At 38.2% G+C, this 25,862-nt stretch overlaps 1 protein-coding gene across 1 annotated transcript in view; it reads left to right on the forward strand.

Moving 5' to 3' along the window:
* Nucleotides 1–25,862, forward strand: part of col12a1b (collagen, type XII, alpha 1b) — a 101,742-nt gene that overhangs the window by 19,917 nt on the left and 55,963 nt on the right. Inside the window, exons 12-20 of the mRNA XM_088403185.1 lie at nt 4,936–5,205; nt 6,037–6,303; nt 9,606–9,798; nt 13,769–13,893; nt 16,284–16,433; nt 16,548–16,667; nt 17,830–17,994; nt 18,083–18,229; nt 22,125–22,267. Coding sequence (XP_088259311.1) covers nt 4,936–5,205; nt 6,037–6,303; nt 9,606–9,798; nt 13,769–13,893; nt 16,284–16,433; nt 16,548–16,667; nt 17,830–17,994; nt 18,083–18,229; nt 22,125–22,267 — 1,580 coding nt within the window. The remainder of the gene's footprint in view (nt 1–4,935; nt 5,206–6,036; nt 6,304–9,605; nt 9,799–13,768; nt 13,894–16,283; nt 16,434–16,547; nt 16,668–17,829; nt 17,995–18,082; nt 18,230–22,124; nt 22,268–25,862) is intronic.

A 25,862-nucleotide genomic window follows, 5' to 3' on the forward strand; every position in this document is an offset into this window, starting at 1 on the left:
CGTTGACGAATGGGCGCTTTTTGTTCCCGCATCTGGGCCACCCGCAGTAAAAGCGCAGAGTCATCTCGAGCTCGTCGCGGTTCTTGAAGCGGTTCTGAAATGGAAGAAGTGCGCCGGCTGGCCAAGTTTATACAATGCAGGAGGCCAGCAGACTTTCCACTGCCAGCCAGCGGGTCCTACATCCAGTTTTCACTCTCGCAACTCAAAACAAAACCCCTTTGCTAAATGATCAATTCTCATGTCAGGATCAGGGTCAGGCCTCAGAATTATTAGGAGCTACTGTTTGGACTGCAATACAAATGTTGACTTTGCCAAGTGAAAACCCAATTCATTACATGACTACACTGCAAAACAAAGTCTTTTGACAATAATAGTGGTGCTTTGAGATACGAGTTGAATTTGTAAGATTTGTGATATGTAAGATTTTAACTTTGTGTCTGCAAGTGTCAGTCAAACGAATGAAATGCTTTTTAATGCTGTGACAGGAACAGTACATTTTTCTTTTCAAATCAAGAGCAAATTAATTGAAACATGAATCATCGTATTGCTCAAATTTTTCTTTGTGACTCTTTGCAAAACATTGTTTTTTTTGTTTGTTTTTGTTTTTTTTAGCTAAGCTAATCCAATTTAATGTTTTTTAATGGCGTGGTAGGAACACTATATTTTTCTTTTCAAATTTAGACCTATTGATTTGGAACCGGACACAACTTAATGCTAAAACTGTGTTATGGTCACTACTTCTGCAAAATGCATGCCTTTGTTTTCTTACGTTTTATACGAATGTAGTTTTCCAACAGACTTGCCAGAAATAAAGTAGACGTTGTTATTCTATCTTCTGGTGTTACATAATATAATACGCCCAGAGATACCGCCACAAATATAAGTTCCAAAGTTTATTAAATCAGACACGGGTGGCACAGCTCTCTGTCTTTTTTTTCATCCAAGAGGCACTTGGTTACAACTATTTAACAGGAGGTGTAGCTTAATGCTAACATTTGATGTGAAACACCATAGATGAGCTAACAGAAATTAGCAGACAGCGTTACGGCACTACGTTAGCATTTGAACCTTTTCACATGTAAGCTCTATTTAATTTTATTAGTAGAATGTGTAGCGGGTAACAAAAATGTGTAGCCAGCCGCAAATGCCCCTCAGGTTCACATGAAATGTTGATGAATGGTTGTTTGTACAGTGAACCCCCATTTTTTCCTGGGGGGGAGTTTGCATTCCTGAGCCACTCACATGAAAATCTGCAAAATCGAGAGACCATATAAAAACATTTTGAAAGGTTTTATCCTCTTCCATGCTTCAAACACATTTAGTGCTTGACTCTTCCTGGTAGAGTTTTTCGAAAAAGAGACAGAGCATGCTTGCTTTTTTTTTGTCATGCTCCATTGGAGTTTACTGGAAAACAGATACAAAAAAAAAAAACAGAATGAAAGGGCAACTCAAGTCCAAAATTGTCTTTGTTGTAATATGTTCTATGTGAGCCCGCTAGAGTTGAGGATTCCAGTAAAGCCTCGCCAGCGTACTGTAAAAACACATAAAAAAGCAATTAAGCATCTGTGAATCTTAAGTGGAGCCGCCAAAGATGAACCACGATATATTTTATCTGTCTGTTGCTCCAAGACAAATTTCTCCTCAGGGAGCCAAATAAAGATGAGCCGTGGCCTCGCCGCTTGAGCTCGTTAGCGATAGCGAGCGAGCAGTTAGCGAGCACTTAGCGGGCACTTAGCAACGTTTTCACATCCAGCAGTTTTTTTGTAGTTTTTTTTTTTTGTTTACTCAACTCGAGTCTGGTATTCCCGCTTTATAAGAAAAAAAAAACAACCTAACCACCCGTTGTGAGAAAAAACATCTGATCCGATTTAGCCGCTGAACGTTCCCTCGCTACTGGCTAACTGTGCTTCGCGGCTAATGGACTGTTTGGATTTTTTGCTGCTTTGACTCAGTTGGAGCCAAAAACCACACACATTCAGCAAAACAGCTACAGTCATCTGTGTGTTTTTCTTCTTCTTTTTTCTTTTTTAATGGTCTTTGTTGTCTGTGAATCAGTGTGAGACCAAACAACTGAAGGGCAAACAAGGTAAACATTCAACATTCATTCAAAAAAAAAAAAACAGAGTTTAAAAAAGTTTGAGACACACACACACACACACACACACACACACACACACACACACACACATACACACACATATATATATTTATATATATATATATATGTGTATGTACGTAGGTACGTACGTACATACATTCATTCCCATAGTTAAATTCCTCCTTCATACTTTTCTTCATACTTTTTCACAATTTTACTTCACAAATGGTAATTCGCTTGCCCATATTCAAGCCGATCCTGAGTTTTTCTTTTAAAACAGACAAAGCGCTCTGAAAAGTTTTTCTTTTCACACAGACAAAGCGCTCTGAAAGTGTTGCAACGGGTTGCCGTTTTTTTTGCCTTAATGGCATTTAAATATGTCTCAAATTAGATGTTGGAAAAAGTTGTCCACGGCGGCACTTCTTCCATGCGGCGTTGAGTATATGCGGCATTCCACGTGATACTTGTCTGCGGCTCCCAACACCACTTGAAGCTGATAAAAAATGGCAGAAGCTGTGGCGAAGGTCCAGCGGCGGCGTCTGCCTGTCAAAATAAAAGGCCGCCACCTGATTGAATATGTGAAAGTCAGCATCTTTTATTTCTTTTGGATTTATGATTCACGGAAGGCAAACGCATCTCTCTTGGGCCAGACATCTTTCATGTGTTATTTGCACACACACACACATACACACTCACGTTTGTATGGCTATACTTGTGAGGACATCCATTGACATAATACATTTCCTTGCCCCTAATCTGAACCCTAATCTGAACCCTTACTCTAATTTAAACCAAAATCAAATTCGAATTTATGTTAAAAGTGAGTTTTTGACCCTCAAAAACAGGTCTGAACCTGTGGGGTCCCCACAAGTCCAACAGGTCCCCACAAAGACAGTAAAATCGAGAATGTTGGGGCCCCGCCATGCAGCAAAAACAAGGAAACACACACACGCACACTTCGTGCCTTGTCACATTTTCAAGCATCTTCAAGTGTCATCGCGTTTGAACGGCTCCCAGCGAGCCAACTTATCCCGAGACATGTTTCAGTTGGCACGCCGGGAAAACAAATCATTTCATGCGCGATGATAATAAGCATCCGCCATCTTTCCACCGATGCTGTGGGAACGCGAGCATGTGTCTACGCTGCACTCGCTCGGGCCAAATGCATTTCAACTTTGCAAGGCAAACTTGATGTGAGGTCAGCGTCTGAAAAAGGAATCGAGGGTCTGACGAGGCAGGTACGAGTCATTCCAAAGTCTCAGAATAGTTTTTATTGTCACCGTACGTAACATGGAAAAGATTCTTGCGCCACAGTTCCTTTGAAAACACAGCGAACCACGTTTCTTCCAAAACACGCCAGCAATAGATGAAAATCAGCCATACTGAGACCAAAAAAAACTTTTTTTCAACCAGTTTTACAAGCCCAAATGCTCCAAAGATGTTTCAATCTATTATGCCACCAATTTTAAAGTAATTTTTATATTCTTTGATGTTCTTTATTGCAACGATTCTCAAATGGGGTGCTCCTGGAGGTGCATGAAGGCAATTCAAGGCAAAATTTTACCAAAGGTCTTCATACTATGAACAGGAACACTGGACGTTCCTTTGCAAATTAAGTGCAAAATATTTGGAACATGAAAAAACGTATTGATAAATTGTCACAGTGACTTCTTTGCAAAACATTGTGTGCTGTTATTTTGTTAGGTTTTAAAACAATTTGATGCTTTTTTAATGCTTGACAGAAACACTACACTTTGTTTTAAAATTAAGAGCTAATTAAATAGAACATGAAAAAACTTGTTGAGAAATTCTGTCATAATGATTCCTCTGCAAAACATTGGATGCTATTATTTTGTTAAGTTTTAAAGGGACAGAGTGTAAGATTTTGACCGTTTTTCATTACGAACAGCAGGAGGTGCTGCAGGTGCTGCATTTCCCATTGTCCGTGGCTATAACAAACATGGCGACCTCCGGAGAAGTGCCAGCTACCATGTAATATTATTTAAGGATAACTCGGCCTATGATTATATTCAAAACATACTGTTGGTCATTAAGAACACATTCATTTGCAAGTTTTTGAAATTTAAAATCATTTATTAATTCCTTTTTAATGAAAAAAGGTATAAATCTTACACACTGTCCCTTTAAAGCAATTTAATGCTTTTTTAATTTTGCAACTGGAACACTACACTTTTCTTTTCAACTGAAGAACAAGTTTCTTGGAACATGAAAAAACTTATTGTAAGATAGTGCCAGAGTGACTTTGCAAAACGTATGCAGTTATTTTGTTAAGTTTTAAAATAATTTCATGCTTTTGAATGCTGTAACAGAAATACTACGTTTTTCTTTTCAAATCAAGAACAAATCAATTGAAACACGAATCAACTCATTGGGAAATTGTGTCCTAATGACTCTTTTGCAAAACGTTGGCTATTGTTATTTTGGTGAGTATTAAAGCAATTTAATGCTTTTCAGTGTTGCGACACGAATGCTGCATTTTTCTTTTTAAATTAAGAGCTGATTTATTGGAACATGAAACAACTTATTGCTAGATTGTGGCATAGTAACTTTGCAAAATATTGTATGCACTTGTTTTGTTTCGTTTTTTTTTTAAATTTAATACTTTTGAATGCTGTGACAGAAACACAACATTCCTCTTTTCAAATTAAGAGCAAATTGTTTGGAACATGAAACAACTTATTCCGAAATTGTCCCACAGTGATCCCTTTTCAGCATGTTATGTGTTTTGTGGACAACAACGAAAAAAGGACCCAAAAAGTCTAACGCTGTGTAACGCTGACCTGCTGGTGTTCATTGTCTCAATGTTCTACTTGCAGAGGTGGGCCCCCCTCAGAACCTGATCACCCGAGACGTGACCGACCGCAGTTTCTCCGCCTGGTGGACGGCCGCCCCCGGGAACGTCAAAATGTACCGCGTCAGATGGCAATCGGCATATTCCGACGAGTCCGGAGAGAAAATGGTCCGAGGAGACCAAACGGACACAGTGTTGGACGGACTGAGCCCCGAGACGCTCTACCAGGTGTCGGTGGTGGCCGTTTATGACCACAAGGACAGCGAGCCGCTCACTGGCTACGAAACCACAGACGGTAAGAAACACGCCCCCGCAATTTGTGAATTTTAAAAAACGTCTTCGAATTGAAACAATGTACGATGTACACTATTAAATTAAATTCAAAGCAACAATCTCGATACATGGCGTTTGCATACAGTTTACGATTTTAAAATGGACAGTTGCGTTCACGTAATCAAAATTGATTTTTTGATTCAGATCATATTTTTTTCACACCATATTTGAAAGGATCAAAGCCCATTCACTGCCATTAACAACTGTAGACGTCAAAGATGCATTTTTATTTGCCTGGCAGTGAATAAGTTAACTCATTCGCTGCCGTTGACTACAGACATCAAAGACTAATTTTAACCAGGCTGGCAGAGAATGAGTTAATCTATGATCAAAATAATTTGATTGAATGTTAAAATTTTCCAACTCTTTTCTTTGCCCAATACCCAAAAATTACATTACATAATCGATGTGGATGGCGCTCCTCGGTAGGGTTTTCTTTGACGTTCTTTCATGTCAATGGCGCTCAAAGTGTAAATGGAGAGCAAGCATCAACTGAGCATTCGTTGCCCGTGCGCAGCGTGGCATCGATGCGTGTGATGATGTGCACTTTCCATCAGTAAAACGTGGCGAGAGTAAAGGAAGAGTAGGAAACATTTAGACATCGAAAAATTCTCTTGTAAACGTTTGAATCAGCATGTTAAGTTAAGCCTTCATTCCATTTTTATTGGAAGTTTATTGGAGGAAAGGAAAATGTGGTCACGCATTCACAGATGATCACTTCTTGAATTTGGAAAAGCAAGAATCTGGCCGCTCCGGTCCGTCTTGAACGCTCTGCCGTCCATTTGTCCCGCAGCGTCGGCGGAGGCACGGCGGCTGCGAGTGAGCGAGGAGACCGAGCGCACCATGAAAGTGATGTGGGCGCCTGCGCCCGGCAAAGTTCTGCACTACCGGCTGAAATACATCCCCAGCGCCGGCGGGCGCGAGGTGATCCTCAAGGTTCCCGCGGGGGTCACATCCAGCGTCCTGAAGAGGCTGCAGCCCCTCACTTCCTATGACATCACCGTCCATCCCATGTACAAACGCGGGGAAGGCAAAGCAAGGCAAGGCGTAGGAAGCACACGTACGTTGGGCCCTTCAACCCTCACACGAACATCACCACACACGCATGACAACATGCATTCATATATATATATATATATATATATATATATATATATATATATATATATATATATATATATATATATATATATATATATATATATATATATATATATATATATATGTATACCATGCATGTTTTTAGTTGGCAATGTGGGAAGAAACCTGAGTCAGAAACACAGTCACGGGGTGGACATGCAAACTCCACATGGAAAGTTCAGAGGTTAACTTAATCAACAACAACAACAAAATCAATCAAGCATTTGTCTACATAAAGTACAGTGGACCCCTGTGTTACAACGTCCCTGATTTACGTTATTTTCATGTAACGACGTGGAAAAGTGAGTTTTTTTCATCCCCTCTTCATGACATTTTTCCGGTTTTGCGCCCAAAACTGTCATGACCCTAGGGACTTGGCTTTTATTTCTGTTGTTTTGCCTCCTTCTGCTGGCGCTTTTAGGTGATCGCATTTATTTACTATTGCCGTCTAACTGCTTCCATGCAACGCATGACTACAGTGCTGGTCTGCTATTGGTCGGCGTCTCCTCATGGCTCTGGTGGTCTACTATTGGTTGGCCTCACTTTCAAAAAGGCGGAACGGTAAAGCTTTGTTTGATTGTGAGTGGTTACAAAACTTGTTACTGCTTAATTCAATGTTGAAAGGGTGAGCCATGGGTCCCAAGATTGCTAGTGATGTTAAAGAGAGAAATAAGAGGATGATTTATATGGAAACTAGAGATAACCCTTATTAGGGAATATGGGCATAACAAGCGACACTCAAAGGTTAATAAATCCTTTCTATATTTTTTTATTTATGATGTTTTCTGATTGTATACATGTATATTAAATAGACGTAGCACTTACTATACTACCAGTATACCAGGTTTTAATATTTATGTACAATTTTGATGTTTTTACCTGGGGTTCTAGACGCATTAGCTATTTAACTTAGGTTTGGATTTTCCGTCATACGGCCAATTCGCCTTACGACCCCGACCGCGGAACGGATTAATCTCGTGACACGGGGGCCCACTGTAGTTTGAGACTCCTAATGCTGACTATCATCAAACCTTTTTATTATTTTTAAAGTAGCATTGTGAAACATGTATTTTTTACTTATGCTGCGGGCCACAAAAATGTGGCTAGTGGGCCGTAAATGGCCCCCCGGGCATAGTTTGGACACCATGCTCTAAATCATGGAACATGTTTTTTCTTTCGATGAAACTTTCCCTGAAATCCATGCGAAAAATGACATAGGGAGGAGTGAATACCAGTATCTCTGCCGATACCAGCTTTGTTTCAACGTATCTACTCGTTTTACACCGTTTTATAATCAGTAACCAGGAATTAAAAGAATAGAAAATTGACACTTTTTTCTGTTTTAAGGAGAATTACTAAACTGTTCTATATAGCTGTCTTTCTTTTTTTTTTTTTCTGTGTATCAAACGTATTAGTGCTGTCAGTACGTAGAATCAGTATCGGTGACTCAGAGTTACTGTGGTATTAGTTTGAAAAAATGTGGTTTCGAACAGCTGTATGAAAAGAAGAAAGCAAAAGGACTGGTAGAAGTGCACCTGAATCTTTTTGACTTGGACCCTCTCAGGCAGTTTTTTGACTAGGGCAGCGGTTCTCTAATCGGGCACTTCAAGGCACTTCAGGGGGTACATGTGATTTTGACAGGCTTTCTGCAGGTATCAGCAAATCGTACTCTTTGATTTTTTTTTTTTGCATGATATAAACTACATTTTTAATTTCAAATTGAGAGCAAATTAATTGGACCACGAAGCAGCTTGTTGCTAAAATGCACTGCAGTAATTCCGTTGCCACCTTTCTTTATTTTCAATCCAAAAATGCTTTGGATAGTTATGGAGTACTTGGAAAAAGAAATTATAACAAATCCAAGTATCTTAATTACACATTTAAAGTTAACAAGTTTCTCAAATGGTTTCCTTCACTCCCGTAAAATCTGAATGAATTGTGCCACTTCTTCTGTAGAAAAGAAGAATTCTCTTCCTGGGTGTCCTCGAATGAAACGCCGAGTGCTTATGAGGCTCCTGTGAATGTTTTTGACTCATTTCGGGATTTAAGTACCGTCAAACTCGCTTAGACGTACCCACAAAAAAATCAAAAGCCAAGATATAGAGACCACATGATTAAAAAAAATGTTTTGCTTTTTCAGTAGTACTTGTTCTCTCTCTGTTCTTGTCAAGAAATGAGACATGACATATATGATCTTTTCGAGGAAACCGAGAAGTCTCTCATTTTTTAAAGATGCTTCTTGTTTTAGCCCTCCCACACACTCTGAACACATTTAACCTTATTAAACACACTTAAATTCATCAAAACACCTCTTACAAAGTATTCCTTGGCACCCGTTCACTCTCTCTCGCTGTCAAGAAATAGGAGACATCGTGTAACATCACTTGGAGGAAAATAAAGAACTGGCCCACTCACAGTTTTCCAAATGAAGCTGTGTGTGTGTCAAACTGTATGTTTGGGTAGAAATAACATGTGAAACAAAAGATCATTAAACATTGTACAGTATTATTAAAACACTAAACTGTTCAAGGTAGCTGTATAATTACAAACTCAACTTCTGCAGCATATTTAAAAAAATAAAATTTTCAAGCCACATAATAACAAAAGTCAGCTAGCTTAATGCTAACATGCAAAATACTACGCATAAACCAGCCATTAAATATTGTACAGTATATCAAAACATTACAGTATTAAAACATTGTATTGATGTTATGGAAATTAAAAACATTCAAACACCTTGCTACTTTACATTGTATGTCAAAAGACAAAAAAAATCAGCTTGCTTATTGCTAATATATAATGGAAGACTAGGCATGCTAACGGCATAGGCAGTTCTAATCCTTCAAACAACACAGCATCAACACAGAAGCCAAGCATACAATTATTGTATATGTGTCTTTAAAAAACTGCTATTGCAACAACTTCCCTGTCTCCTCTTCTTGCTCTTAATTAGGCTGCATATCTTCTGGAGTAGCTCAGTGCTGCCTAGCCCTATTGTGGTGCAATGTGTTACTACATTGAAGACGCGCAACTCTGAATTTCAAACTGCACGCATATTGTAAAATCCCATAAAAGAACAAGAACAAACCCACGATATATTTTCCACTTCAAGCATCATCATTAACGTTAGCAGTTAGCAATAGCACTGACCACTGATTGCATGTAAACCATATTCATGAGGGACTTTCTCATTAATGTCCCGAATGCTTTCTTGTGTTCTAGTGTCGCCGTACAAATCCCCGAGGAACCTTCAAACCTCAGAGCCCACCAAGACCAGTTTCAGAGTGTCATGGGATCCGGCACCAGGGGAAGTCAAAGGCTATAAGGTGACCTTCCATCCCGCAGGGGATGATGTCAACCTGGCCGAGATGCACGTGGGCCCCTTTGACAACACGGTGGTTCTTGAAGAGCTCAGGTGTGTTGATTGTAGTGTAAGCATTAGCATTAGCCCTCGAATGTAGACAAACTTAATGTACAAAGTCCTGGAATGATCTGCAAAAATACTCTTTACCGCATCCAGGGTGTGAGGTGAAAGTCCTGGCACTATGTGTAAACACCTTAGCAACCACTTGAAACACCATAGCAACCACTTTCAAAAACATAGCAACCCCTCCAGCAAGCATAGCGAGCACTTTAAACATTGGGCTGACCACTTCGAACCACTTTAAACAATGAAGCAACTGTCTCTCATCACACAACAATCAAGTCAAATGCTTTAGCTGCCATGTTTAAGCGTTGAATAAAGATGACATCTGAGAGTATAGAACCTCTAGAAATTAAAATAAATAAAATTGTAAAATCTAAAATAATATAAAATATAATGATTTTATATGATATATTATATAATCATTTAATATTATTAGATAATATTATTACAACATATGTATAATATACTAATGTTTACAATATTTATATTACTGTATTTGTATTATATATAAAATATAAAATAACAATGACTGCCAACAAGTTGCTGTGAAGATATCACCCCCAAAAAAAATAAAAAAATCATGTACATTCCCTGCATGTACTTCAAATGAAAATTTGGAGGGGAAAACAAGCTACCATGTTTAAGTGATAAATAAAAATAACAAATGGGAGTACAGGACCCTAAGCCTAGAAATGAAAAAAAAAAAAAAGATATATGATGATGATAAATGATATATACTGTATGTATCGGAGAATACATACATACAAATACATACAAAATATATATAAAATAATAAATAAAAGAATGTAAATTATAATGATTTAATATTATATTATCTAATTATTTTATTATAATAATATTATAAATATGATATAGTATGTATAATATATATACAGTGGGCCCCCGGGTTACGAACTTAATCCGTTCAGCGGCTACGCTCGTATCTCGAATTGCTCGTATAGCGGGCAATCCAAACCCATGTTAATTCGTGAGTGCGTGCAACGCGCGCAGAAGCCTTAGGTAAAATCATCACGCTGTATACATAAATTAATATTAAGTGACATAATCTACTGTACAGTTGCATTAAATAACAAATATAAAGGATAAATGACTTTTACCTTTGGAAAGACGTGACTTGTGCTGAGATAAGCAGAGATGAGCAGAGATGAATGCTCGAAGTCAATACGGTAAATCAGATATGCTATTGGTCTTACAGTGTCAAAGTAACTTTTTCAGTCAGGGTTTTCTCTACTTCCTTCCATCCCAACCAGCTGTGCCATCAAGCTAGATAAAGGCGTTCGGCCAATAGCATATCGGCACTTCTGTGATTGACGTGTGACACCGGCCAATAGCATCTCCGTGAGTGAGACCGGGTGACCTTAATCGACCAATAGCATATTGGCGTCTCCTTGACTGACTGATAATTATTTGCACTTTTTTTTTAAACGGTTGGAATGTATTGACATCTTATTGATTAAAACACATTTAAATCTGTGACGATTTTTTGTCCTGCAATCGGCACGCTTAATTTCATGTCAACTGTTTTTCCCGACGTGAATTGAGCACGGTGGAAGCGGAGAGGTGGTTGTGTGTGTTGCATTTACTAGGCAGCACACTTATGGCTTGTTCGAGCGTCAGTTCACCTTTGGTTACAACTCACAAAATTGCAACAATGACGCTGTCCCAATGCATATCGGGAGATCGCCGACTAACCTGACATGCAATCTTGCCTAGCAACCATTATATGGCGCTGTATCATCAGCCGTAATAGGGTGCAGAGATTAACCTCTTGAGTTAATACGGCAACGCATATAGGCTATTGGTCTTACAGTGTTACAGTAACTCTTTCAGTCATGGTGCAAATCACGGAGATACTAAAACATCATCCTCTTATTTCTTTCTTTACCGCTGCTAGTAATTTTAGAAGCTATGTCTAACAGATAAAGTTTGCAAAGTCTTCAAAACATTCCGTTTTTCGCTCATTTTGTCTACTTCCTTCCATCCTGTCCCATCAAGCTAGATAAAGGCGTTCGGCCAATAGCATATCGGCATTTCTGTGATTGACGTGTGACGCCGGCCAATAGCATCTCCGTGAGTGAGACCGGGTGACCTTAATCGACCAATAGCATATTGGCGTCTCCTTGACTGACTGATAATTATTCGCACTTTTTTTTAAACGGTTGGAATGTATTGACAATTAATTAAAAAAAAAACACACATTTAAACCAATGACAATTCTTTGTCCTGCAATCGGCACATTTAATTTCATGTCAGCTGTTTTTCCCTTTAGCTGTACAAACACTACACTTAAATGGTAATATATTTAGACACCGTGAGTGAGACAGTCAGTGTGAGATTGTAAGACCAATAGCGTTCACGTTACCGCCATAAGTATATATTAATGATTGTAGATGACGCAACTGCTGAATATATTGACGCAGTTAGGCGAGAACATTTCTACATACTCAATGGCTGGTTTGACGGAATGCTCGCAAGACGAGAGGTTTGCTCGTAAGCGGAGGACAAAATTCTCCCTGATACACGCTCGTAAGGCGGAATGTTCGCAAATCAGGATGCTCGTAAGCAGGGGGCTGACTGTATATATATATATATATATATATATATATATATATATATATATATATATATATATACAGTGCGCCCCCGTGTTACGAACGTAATCCGTTCTGCGGCTACGCTCGTAACTTGAACTGCTCGTATGAGGGGCAATCCAAACCTATGTTAATTAGTGAATGCGTGCAACACATGCAAAAACCTTTGGTAAAAACATCACGACTTTATACACATATTAAAAATGAGTAACATAATCTACTGTACAGTTAAATTAAATAACATACAACGGAAAAATGACATTTACCTTTGGGGCGACGTGACTTGAGCTGGGTGGAGGCGGAGGGGAGCAGGGACCAACCCGCAGAATTTATTGATTTATTTTCTTAAACGGGAACTTTTCTCAAACTAGAACATTTCACCGGCGATTTCCTTCTATTTAATCCATAATAGAAGAAGCCTCTCAATTTTGTTGTCGATCGAGGTCTGTCCCCCGGCAAGGAAAGTCTTGCCCTTAGAAGATTGCCGAGCGGTTACGGCCATACTCACGAGCCATGCGTGCGCCTCCTTTGTATTTTTTTTTTATTATCTCCTGCTTCGTTTCTATTGTTATCATCCTCTTACTTCTTCCTTTACCGCCACTTGCAATTTTAGAAGCCATGTCTAACAGATGAAGTTTGCAAAGTCTTCACAACATTCCTTCCTTCCGTTTTTCACTCATTTTCTCTCCTTCCTTCCATCCCGACCAGCTGTGCCATCAAGCTAGATAAAGGCGTTCGGCCAATAGCATATCGGCATTTCTGTGATTGACATGACGGCGGCCAATAGCATCTCCGTGAGTGAGACTGACACCGTGACTAAGACAGTGACTGTGACATTGTAAGAGCAATAGCGTTCAACGTGGCCGTAAAGAGCGTCAATTTCTGATTCGATTGATGTAGCAAAGCGAAAATAAATCTACTTATACAATGGCCGGCATGTCGTACTGCTCGTATGACGGATGGTTTGTGCGTAAGTGGGGGACAAAAAACTCCGCCGTCCACGCTCATAAGTCGAAATGTTCGTAAAAGAGGGTGTTCGTAAACCGGGGGCCGACTATATATATATATATATATATATATATATATATATATATATATATATATATTTACAAAATAAAAAAATAAAAACAAAATAAAATAATTACATAGAAAAAATAAAATTACAACTTTTTTCCTGATTCCCAACAAGCTGATCTTAAGCTAGCCCCCCTCCAAAAAAATCACTCATCACTCCCTCTTGAAACGTTCCATGCATGTACTTTCACAGCATCCAGGAAAATTTGGAGGGGGGAAAAAACTTTTTTGTTTGAGCATGTGACGGGAATCCCTGGTGTGTTTCGTGTCAGGGCTGGAACCAAATATTCCGTGGCCGTGTTCGGGATGTTCGACGGAGGAGAGAGTTTGCCTCTGGCGGGGGAGGAGAAGACCACGCTCTCCGATGCCCCCGAACTGCCTCCACTGGGTCCCTCTGGTAAAGACCACGCCCCCTTGCACACATCGGACATTTACCGTAATTACGAACATTCGGATCCGTCGTTTAAAATGCATGCGTAAGAATTTCTCTGCCAAATCTGGGCATTGTCTTTACTGTTATTTAGTTATACGGTAGTTATACGGTATGATATATGAGTACTATAAAGTCCCTGTAAATAGGGTATAGTCCGGCAAAAAATAGAAGCTCAGAAGCGCCTTCTGGAATGTAACTTGTTGGTAATTAATGTAACGTCTGTCCGCCGTGTTAAGTTTCTTCCCAGCGGCACGTACCGGCCTTGACTTTTCCCAGATTGGTGCCAGAAGGTTGAACTTGGCGCTGTCTCAGTCCATTAGCGTCACGGAGAAGCGCACATGATCACGATTACGGCTAATTACTGAGAGCCGCTTGGCTCACCTCGCCCCCCCCCCCCCCCCCCCCCCCCCCCCCCCCCAAAAAAAAAAAAAAAAATCAGCCTTCACGGATATGCAGCTGCGCAGATGTGCAGCGTCCACACAAACGTCGTTCGGATGCGTGACCCCGGCGCCGCACATGTTACATATTTGGACCCGTCCTCAACCTGCGTTTCTTTGACGTGTTTGTTGTGGAGAAATGTCACAAAGACTCACAATTACCACACGTGGCAAGAGAGCGTAGCGCCGATGTCTAAAATGCTAGCTAACATTTCGCCTTGCAACAGGGTAAAATTAACCGTTGGGCATCAAAATTGAGGTTCACCAAATTAAAATTTACGCACGCGCACTGGGCATGCGAAACTGAGTTGACCTAAAAAAAAAACAAAAAAAAAAGTGTAGCTCTCAAGTGAGCTCAGCACATGTTCCAAATTTGGCGCGCCTTGACCTGTTGTGTCTTCGGCATGTTGATCCTGGAGAAATGTCACTGCCGCCACCGTCTCCTCCGACACTGGAAAAAGCCTCGGCGCTCACGATTACGTACCCCCTGTCAATGATGCGGAATGTCGGCTACCCCCGAGGATTGCCGCGTTTGCGCCACTCGGAAAATGTTACGACGTTCTTGGGCCCCGAGGACGGGCTTGACCCCAGCTGGGAATTTGCGCCTTAATTGGGAGCAGACGCGGGGCCGACCTGCTACCGCCGCAACGCTCTCCTCGCCACGCGCGTCAACCCGAACCGTCTCGCGGGAATGTCATCAAAACTTTATTTTCCTCATGCGTCACATCGTTATTAATGCGATGAAATTTTAATCGCGTCGTAGACAAGCAACTCTAGTTTTCTAACGGCAGAAAGCTTGTCCTTGATCGAGTAACTTTTTCCGAAAACGTTATTATCATCGTCCTTCACATTGTCACAAAATCAACAAAATTAAAACTGTGTCAGTATATAACTTGGCGTAAATAAATTTGAATGTAAAGATTGAACTGTAGTTTTCTAACAGCCGAAAGCTGTTAGATGGACGTGTAACTTACTTTTTCCAAAACCTGTATTTTCATCGCCCATCACTTCGTCAATTAATCGATGAAATTAAAGTATAGAAATTGGAAGAAATAGGTTTGAACGTAAACAAGCAATAGTAGTTTTCTAACAGGCAAAAGCTTCTCCATGGACGAGTAGCTTACTTTCCCAAAACCTTTATTTTCATTGCCCGTCACATAATCATTAAATTGATGAAAGTATATAAATAGGAGGAAGTACGTTTGAATGTAAACGTTTTCTAAGAGCCGAAAGCTTGTCCATGGACGAGTGACTTACTTTTTCCAAAACCTTTATTTTCATCGCCCGTCACATTGTCATTAAATTGATGAAATTAAAACCGTGTCAGTATATAAATAGGAGGAAATTTGAAGTTTGAATATGTGTAAATGAGTATTTTGGAGATACAATCTGAATATTCCGTCTGATTACAGCAATATGCATATGTTGGACACTCCTGACAGGAACAGTACACTTTTATTTTCAAATTAAGAACAAATTAAATGGAACATGAAGCAACTTGTTCTCCAGCCCAATTTGTGTGTGTGTGTTTTTTTTTTTTTTTTTTTGCAGGGTGTACACTGCTGAAAAAACATTGAGAAGCATTGCTCTAACTTGTGTTCACTTGCACCCTCCAGATTTTAAAAAGTTTGCCGCACAGCCACCATTTCTCAGCCCAACAGGTTATCCTGAGCAACCAAACGACTGAATTACAAGGAAGCTCATTTGCTGCGGATCGGCAAAACGTCGCTGGATGAGAAAAAAAAACAAAAGGCTGGCAGTGTCGGGAGCGTGAATGATGATGTGTGTTATATAAAGTGCTCCTTGTCTGGTGTCTGTGGTGTTTTCTTGCGGTTTTCACACTTTTTGGCACACACACAAAGTTCCTGAGGTGTTTTTGCCAGGCGGGCGCTCAGCTGTGACTTTTGTCCATCACAGACGCTCAGTGCAAGACCTCCGCCAAGGCTGACATTGTTCTGCTGGTGGACGGCTCCTGGAGCATCGGTCGCATGAACTTCAAAACCATTCGCAATTTCATTAGCCGCATGGTTAGCGTCTTTGATATTGGCCCGGACAAAATCCAGATTGGTAAGGCCTCATAAAATCCCTTTTTTTTTTCCTCTAGAAATTGCATGTGCATGCTAATCATGAAAAGTCCAGATGTCAGCGCTGCTCACTGATTGGCCGTCCTGCTCGGCGCAGGTCTGGCTCAGTACAGCGGCGACCCCAAGACCGAGTGGCACCTTAACGCCCACCCCACCAAAGCCGCCTTACTGGACGCCATCACCAACCTGCCGTATAAAGGAGGGAACACCATGACAGGTGACTGACACAGTTCCTCACAGTTCTAAGATTCTGGGTCTGGATCCGGTCCTCTTCCTTCCATTGTAGAGTTTGAGAAAGCCAACTAAAACATCTGATCTTTATGGCGGGTTAATCCAGTGCTTCTCAATTATATTTTGCCAGGTCCCCCCCTAGGAAAGCGAAAACTTTTCGCCCTCCACTCGACGCGCTGACTATAAATAAGATTATTATCTATAAAAATTGCAAATTTGTATCCTTTTTAACATAACAAATGAAAAAGCAAACTCCAACAACTGTCAATTATTTTTTACAGTGTTTATACGGGTTAGAGCTTAGTCTAAAACAGAAAAAAGTGCATCAAAAGTGCCTAAAACTAAAAAAAAAAAAAAAAAAAAAAAATGATGAAGACTCTTATTTTACTGCAATTACACTTCCCGTGACAATAACAAAAAGCCTTTTCTCTGGGGTCATCCGCGGCCCCCCCTTTTGAAAAGCACCGGGTTAATCAGAGGCACTTAAAATGGAGGCAGCTCCAATTTTGCATTATGAATTGACTATGAATTAGGCAGTAAAATAGATTTTTTTAAAAAAAAATCCATCTCTGGGGGGCGGCCATTTTGTCACGTGCTGTCGATTAAAAATAACATCAGAGTAGCTCAAAGCCTCAGATAGCCAATCACGGTTCATATGAGTTTATTAACTTTAAACTTTCTGTTTTTTGCTCAAGACTAGTACTTGAGATAACATATTTAGGAGTAATTTTTGTACTCCAGAGTAAGTCATATTTGGTGTATTGAAGGAGTATTTTTATGAAGAGTCAGTATTAGCAAACTGACAGTGAGTATGTAGTGTTTGAAACTGTATTTTATGTTCAAGATTTGGTCACTTACAAATTAAGAGAGACTTTTTTTTACTGACAAATTATTCAGTACTTGAAAGTATTTGGTATTAATGAGGGAGTATATAATACTTGAGAAGAAGTAAGTAGTTCGTGAGAGAAAAAAAAATATTTGATTAAAGTCCCTCAGATTACAGTGTAAATATACAGTAGCAGAGAGCATATCCGTCTGGCCGGTGGTTTGAGGGGAAACATTGAGAAATGCGTTTAACAGGCGCCCGCTAGGAGATTGTTGGTGATTGGCAGCTAACCCGATCCCCATGTGTTTCCGTGGCGACGCAGGAATGGCGCTGAGCTACATCCTGCAGAACAATTTCAAAGCCAACGTGGGAATGCGAGAGGACTCGCGCAAGATCGGTATCCTCATCACCGACGGAAAGTCTCAGGACGAAATCGTCATCAACTCGCAGAACCTGAGAGACAGCGGCATCGAACTCTACGCCATCGGTCGGCTGCCGTCCGATAATTTTTGGTTTTTGTTGGAGTAAGATGAGCGCAAAGTGAAGAAAGTGTTTGTTTGTTGTTTTTCTCCCAGGTGTCAAGAACGCAGACGAGAATGAGTTGCGCTCCATTGCTTCCGACCCGGACGAGATTCACATGTACAACGTCAACGACTTCAAGTTCCTGCTGGACATCGTTGACGACCTCACCGTCAACCTGTGCAACAGCGTCAAGGGACCAGGTAGGGAAAAACGCATCTCAAGTTTCAAAATGGCCACCCACTGGCTCACATATGCCTGCACGTTTAGAAATAAGAGCTGCAACATCGTATTTTGAAAATAACACACAATAAACTCAGTCGGATTGTTAGAATACAGCACCAAAACAACGGTAACGTGCCTGGTTGTGTCTAAACACCGAGTGCCCCCTGGTGGCCTGTAAAATAGCTGTTCAAACTAAAAAACAATGCTTTAATAGTGTTTTCTTCTGTCTTCCTTTGTTTTTTTGGGACATTGCCCCCTAGTGGATTGTAAAAAAAAAATGCAGCGATGCCACAGTGTTCAAAAGCATGAGGAAAATTGTAGCAGGTTATCGTCTGGCATTTATTCTACATCTTTTATTCCTATTTATATCTTAAACTTTCCAAACGTTTTAATTTAATGGCCGCAGTTAAGACAAATTGAAGAATACAAGGGCCACTTTATAATTTAATTCAGGAAACACAATAAAACAATCAAACAAGCAACAAAACAACGGCTGCCAGTAATGAATATTTTTAGAATCAATTATTCTTCTGAATTTTCTTTCAATTAATCGATTAATCTGATCAAGGGCCGCTTACAGGCGCGAATACAAACTTTAAAATTTTTTTTAAACACTTTAAAATTATTTAATTAAACTTTAATTGAGTAAACACTAAAACAATCAAGGAATTATATGAGGCACTACTGAATATTTTTAGAATCGCTTAATCTTTCAAATATTCCATCAATTAATTGAGTAATTTGATCAAATTTGATGATTTAGTGAAAAACTACTGTCATTTTTTAAAAAGCTGTCATTTACACAAGGGTGTTTAGATTTTAGTATAAACACTGTATGTACATGTCATGAGTTAATAAAGTTGTAAACTTGAAGTTTCAGGCAAGTAATAAGTTCATGTGACAAGAGAAAAAGTCAAGTCCAACTATATTAATAATATTAATTAATAATTTTAGTATCTGTCCTGGGCCACAGAAGAATGGATGGCGGGCCGCAAATGGCCCTCGGGCCGTTATTTGAACACCGCCGTCTTTTGTGACTTTCCATGACCTGGATGTCTTAGAATTGACACAGACATTCCGAAATCTATCAATTTGATCATTTAGTGTTTTTGCTACAGAAAAGCAAGCAGCTGTGACCCGGTCGCCGAGGCAGATTTACGCCTTTCGGTAATTACGGGTCCTGCAGCACAGGTGGAAACTTCACAAAGTTTGGAATCTTCAAACGAGTGACAGCATCACATTTTCCCCCACAATTTTATTACACTTTTTAAAAGCGCCCGAGGGGGCCGTCACTCATTAGACTATCAATTCACTTAATCACTTTTTGCTTCTATTACAGTCCAATTGACAACAACCACAGATGACAAAATCTCATTCAAATTATACATTCAGAGAAAGAAGTTAATCCACAATTTAATTGTTCAATTAAAAACTGTCCAAATTTCAGCCTCTCAAGTGAAAAATGCTTTCTGATTTTTATCGTTCTCTGTGACCTTTCAGTTCTTTCAAAATACGGCACTTTTCCAACCTCTGATTTTACTTTGGAAAATCATGAGCCGCTTTTTTTGTAGATTATTTCACTGAATATATGGACTAAACCAAGGGTTTCAAACTCTTTTTGGCTTGTGGGCCGCATAAAAGAAAATTTAAGTGGGCCGGACCAATAAAACCATGGTATATATTTCTATTTAACTTTAAAACAATTTCAGATTTAGTTTTTTTTTTTTTTTTTTTTTTTTTTATACTTTCCAAAATAGTACCAGCACAACATCACTTTTAATCTTGAAAGATTTCAAATTGTCATTTATTGAAAAAAATTCTGCTTATTTTTATACCTTACACTACAAAAAAATCTTGCAAGCCGGAATAAACAGGTCCAAACCGGCCCACGTGCCATATGTTTGACACCTCTGGACATTTACCGAATCAGTCTCTTTATGTTTCTTCATTTATCGAACTCTCAATTTGAAATCATGTCCTATTTTTGAATGAAGGCAATGAAAGTATGCACCAATCGAAAATGTTTATCAAACTAAAAGCCATTCTTTGCAAATGTCTCAACCATTATTACGCTGATACAGCTTTATCTTTTTGTATTAGTAAGACTACCGAGCCCAGCCACAACACTTGTTCAATACCAAAGACGTATTCAATTTTTTTTTTTTTCAAGAGTCCAGAAAATAACAAACGCTTGTACATATTTATAATTTTTTTACAATATTTTTCAAGGAAGGAGGGTCTAAGTATGGCTGGTATTAAATGAATTAAGATGTAAAATAATAGATTACTTTAGGTAATTAGGTACATATGTAATCAATAACTTCAGTACTTAATTTAACCCTAAATAATTGATTACTTTTGGTAATAATCAGTTCCTCTCGATTTAGGAATTGATTACTTTTGCTACTAATGTACTAAAAGTACTCAATTACTTTCGGTTTATTTATTTAAATAATTGATTATCACTTAAGTATATTAAGTAATTGATTACTTAGTAATTAGTTGCCTAAAGTAATTGATTACTGTGGTACAAAATTACCGAATACTGTATAGGCACCTAAAATAGTTAATTACATTAGGTACAAAAGGAATTTGTTTCTTTAGCACTTAAGCTATCCCTAAAGTAATTGAGTAAAATACCTAAAGTTACTTTATGTTCTAAAATAATCAATATCTTCTGAGTTTGTAATTGATTACTTTGGGTACCAATGTACTAAAATGGATACTAAAAGTATTTAATTAATTTTAATTTACTTTAAGTAATTAAATACCACTTGTATAATTAAATAATGGATCACTTTATTAATTAATTGCCCAGAGTACTTTAGTACAAAGTTACCTGAAGTAGGTACCTAAAGTAATTAATTACTTAAAATAATAAAGTAACCAATTACTTTCGTGCTTGGTTAATTTAGTACCAACCATTTTTAGACCTTCCTTTAGACCAGTGTTTCTCAACTATATTTTGCCAGGCCCCCCCTAGAAAAGAGAAAACTTTTTGCGCCCCCAGTCCTGGTCGATGCACTGACTATAAATTAGATTATTATTGATTATTGATTATCACGTTTATACGGGTTACAGCTTAGTCTAAAATGGAAAAAAAGAAGTGCACCAAAGGGCCTGAAACTAAAAGAAAATGATGAAAATTATTACTTTGTTGCAATTACATTCCAGATGACAAAAACGAAGACTTTTTCCTGGGATCATCCACGGCCCCCCTGGCATCACCTCGCGCCCCCCCAGGGGGGCCCGCCCCACTATTTGAGAAACACTGCTTTAGACAAACACTTGAAAAAAAAACCATATAAAAAAATACATGAGTATTTGTGCTTGAATGTCTTGACACTTGAGAAACGTGAAAATATGTCTTTGCGATACAATGAGTTAAACTGTCAAAGCAAAGAAAATCTTTGTAAGTCCTCCCCGACTGTAGTTGGCGCTATACAGCGGCAGTTTGACATTTCATTCAATGCTCAACTATGGGTACTAAAAGCATGTATACTCTTATTGGTATCGGTCTGGAAAAAAAAGGTAATTTGAAAGGCATTAAAACAAAAACACACACAGAACGTATAAAAAACAAGCTGAGAGCACATTTGTACTCTATTACTTGTGACTACCGACAACAACATCAATTTGTGGAATCGAGTCCTTGGCACGTCTAGCTGTAAAAGCAGAATCCGCTCCTCGGAGTGGAACATTCCACCGAGCGAGAGTAAATCACTTTTAAGAGCAAATATATAAAAAAGTGATTTATAGCAACGCGGCGGCCAAACAGACGATGGCGGCGACGGCGGCGGTGCTGTCAGATTTGTGGACGTCCGGACATGTCGCATCGTGTTGATGCCTGTGTGCCTGTCCTGCCCCCCGCAGGACAACCGCTGGAGGCGCCCGTCGACCTGAAGACCTCTGAGGTCACCCACCGCTCATTCCGCGCCACGTGGTCCGCGCCCCAAACGCCCGTCGATATGTTCCGGATCGTCTACGTCGGGGCGGACGGTGGACCTGCGCATGAGGTACGTAGCCATATCTTTTTTTTTTTTGTTCGTTTTTCTACAACAGAACTTCCTGTCAATTTTCTTACATTTTCATCTTAACAAATTTAGCATGTAGCTAAAGCTAGCACTAACTTGAATTCAAATGCCAAAATGTTAACCTTACATTTTATAGAACTAAATTAATGATTATTTTGGATGCATTTGAGAGTCAGCCAGGAATTATTTGAGAGTTTTTGAGGATTTTTTTAATTGAAACAACCAATGATTGAGTTCGATTTTTAGAATGTTTTTTTTTTAGACATTTTGAGAATTGACAGTTTGAAAATATTGAGGATGGCTTCAGATTCTTTTATTCAGAATTTTGTTAAAAATATTTTGTAAGTTATTTGTGATTTTTACGTTTTCAATAATAATTGATTTTATTTTTTTTAGTTATTTGTGAGTTGAGAATTTTTTCTCAATATTTAGAATTCTTAAGGAGTTTTAATGTTCAACAATTTTTGAGAACAATTTGATATTTTTGAGAACTAGTTGAGAATTTTTCTGAATATTTTGAAAATTATTTTTAAATTGAGAATTTTCCCAAATACTTGCAAATACTTGCATTTAAAGATTAATACAGAATTGGGAATTTGGCAGTTATTGAGAACAATGTGATATTTTTTTAATAACTAATTGAGAACTTACATGAATATGTTATCTGGAATTTAGATTTTTTTTTTCCAAATATTTATATTTTAGAATTTTTTTTCAAAGGCTTTGAGAATTGAGAGCAATTTGATGATTTTGAGAACTGAGAAATGTTCTGAATATTTTATACTTTTTGAGTAGTTTTCAGAATTGACAATTAATGGAAGCAATTTGATATTTTTGAGAACTGAGAAATTTTCAGTATATTATGAAAGAAGTGAGAATTTTTCTGAATATTTTAGAAGTATAGTATTGACAATTATTGAGAGAAATTTGATATTTTTGAGAACTGAGAATTTTTAGCATATTTTGAAAGAGTTTTTCTGAATATTTTAGAATTTTTGGGAAAGGTTTTCATAATTGAAGGTTGTTTGTGAATTGAGAATTTTTCCAAACATTTGAATAGTTATTTATGAATTAATTGGCCATCATCTTAGATTTTTGAGAAATAAAATCAAATCAGTATACTGTGAAGGCTAATAAGAACTAAAAATTCAATCTCTCATCCACCAAAAATAACGTAAAACTCTGACAAAATACAGTCGAGTCGAGTGTTCTGAGAAATGTTCTGAATATTTTATACTTTTTGAGTAGTTTTCAGAATTGACAATTAATGGAAGCAATTTGATATTTTTGAGAACTGAGAAATTTTCAGTATATTATGAAAGAAGTGAGAATTTTTCTGAATATTTTAGAAGTATAGTATTGACAATTATTGAGAGAAATTTGATATTTTTGAGAACTGAGAATTTTTAGCATATTTTGAAAGAGTTTTTCTGAATATTTTAGAATTTTTGGGAAAGGTTTTCATAATTGAAGGTTGTTTGTGAATTGAGAATTTTTCCAAACATTTGAATAGTTATTTATGAATTAATTGGCCATCATCTTAGATTTTTGAGAAATAAAATCAAATCAGTATACTGTGAAGGCTAATAAGAACTAAAAATTCAATCTCTCATCCACCAAAAATAACGTAAAACTCTGACAAAATACAGTCGAGTCGAGTGTTGTCACTCCGCACGAGCTTCGAGCTGCACTTGACCTCTGACCTCCCATCCTGTCAGATGGGGGGCTGGCTCTTTTCTTGCGCGTTTTTATTGCTCGGATGAAGTCAGACGATAATCAAGCCGAGTTTCCTCTGGATCCACTTACGTCCGTCTCGACTCCTTCACGTGTTTACGTTGAGCAACCAAGCACTTGACTTATATCCTATGTACATGCCGCCTACTTTTATGAACTTCTTATCGACGCCGATTTACAAGCGGGCGCCGGATTTATTTCCAAATGGCGGCGGCGGGGGATTTCTTTTTCCCAGATGAATGATGACTGCGCTACGTTTTCAAGATGCCTTCAATTTAGGCTTTTTGGAACGTTGCATTTAAGCCTTCAATAGAAATACGCACACTGAGGTCAGAGTTGAGGACCGTATTATCCGCACTCTAAGGCACACCTAAATCTTATCTTTCTCAAAAGACGACAGTGCGCCTTATAATCCAGTGCGCCTTATACAGCGCATAAAGCGTGTTTCTTTATTTTTGGGGGACGAAAAAATCAACTAACTTAATTGCCATTTAAATTAGTCAATATTTACCTCTTCATTTCAGTTATAAATGTATTTTTTTTTTCAGTTTGAATTTTTATAACACGCTGTTTTGATATGCTATATATACTCCAATTTTGAAGTTTAATTTTTCGGTAAAAGTGGCCAAATCAATTCGAGCAATATTACAAAACTCTAGATGACGACATAGTTGGGTGAAATACCCAAATTTGTCGAATTCCTGCTCTGCGCACGCTGATGGTTGCCAGTCGCATGTTCATTTGCGTCAAGTAATCAGCACACCGAGACCAAACGTCACAGCACGCAGATGTTTTGACAGTTTGATCATTTCCTGTCTGAGGCGTCCGTTGTCAAATGCAGCGAGGCACAAACGAAGCAGGAAGTTCTTATTTGGAGAAGAAACAGATGCCGCTGAACACACATTGTAAAAACAAAATACAACGTGTATTTTTTGGGGCTAAAACAGTCATTTAAGCTGGATCCACTCATAAAAATACATTATTGACATTTAGGACAACATTGTTTGTTAGCACATCAAAGCTAGAAAGTTTTTTTTACTTTGATCTTTGAAGAGTTTGACAGCATGCTCATTCTTATCTCTGAAGTCTAACTTTAAAGCCAGAAAAGACTTTAAAGTCAGAATTCTTATTTTAATGTAATTCTATCTTAAGAGTGAGAATGTTGTCTACTCTCAGAATTGCCACAATAATTTCTGCCAGTAGTTTTTTTTTTTTGGTTCAAACAAAGTCTTGGATTAAACTCAGAATTTTGACTTTAAAGTCAAAATTCTGACTTTATTCTTAGAATTTGTACTTGTCAGAATTCTCACATCATTCTCCAACTTATAAGTCATTCTACTATATTCTCGTTATTTTTCTTTAAATGTTTTGTAGTCAAAATTCTAATATTTGGAATTCTGACTAAAGTCATTCAAATTAAATGTCAGAATTGTTTAATGACTTCAGTGTCAGATTTCTGAGAATTAACAACTGATTCTGTTTTAAAGTGAGAATTCTTTTCTGATTTTAAAGTGAGTTGTCATAGATTAACACTTTCAAGTCATAATTCTAAAATTAAAGTAAGAATTTTGATTTCAAACTGCGAATTATGAGTTTGAAGGAAGAATTCTCAGTGTAAAGTGGGAATTTTGAGTTCAAACTGAGAATTCTAAGATTAGTGAGGTTTCTGAGTTAAAAGTGAGACTTCTGGTTGTAAAGTGAGAATTCTGAGCTCAAACTGAATTCTGAGTGTAAAGTGAGAATTCTGAGTATAAAGTGAGAATTCTGAGTTTAAAGTGAGAATACCGAGTTCAAACTGCAAATTCTGAATGTAAAGTGAGAATTCTGAGTGTAAAGTGGGAAT

Source organism: Hippichthys cyanospilos, chromosome 20, assembly GCF_059441005.1.
Source record: "Hippichthys cyanospilos isolate Australia breed blue-spotted pipefish chromosome 20, RoL_Hcya_1.0, whole genome shotgun sequence".
NCBI classification, from domain to species: domain Eukaryota; kingdom Metazoa; phylum Chordata; class Actinopteri; order Syngnathiformes; family Syngnathidae; genus Hippichthys; species Hippichthys cyanospilos.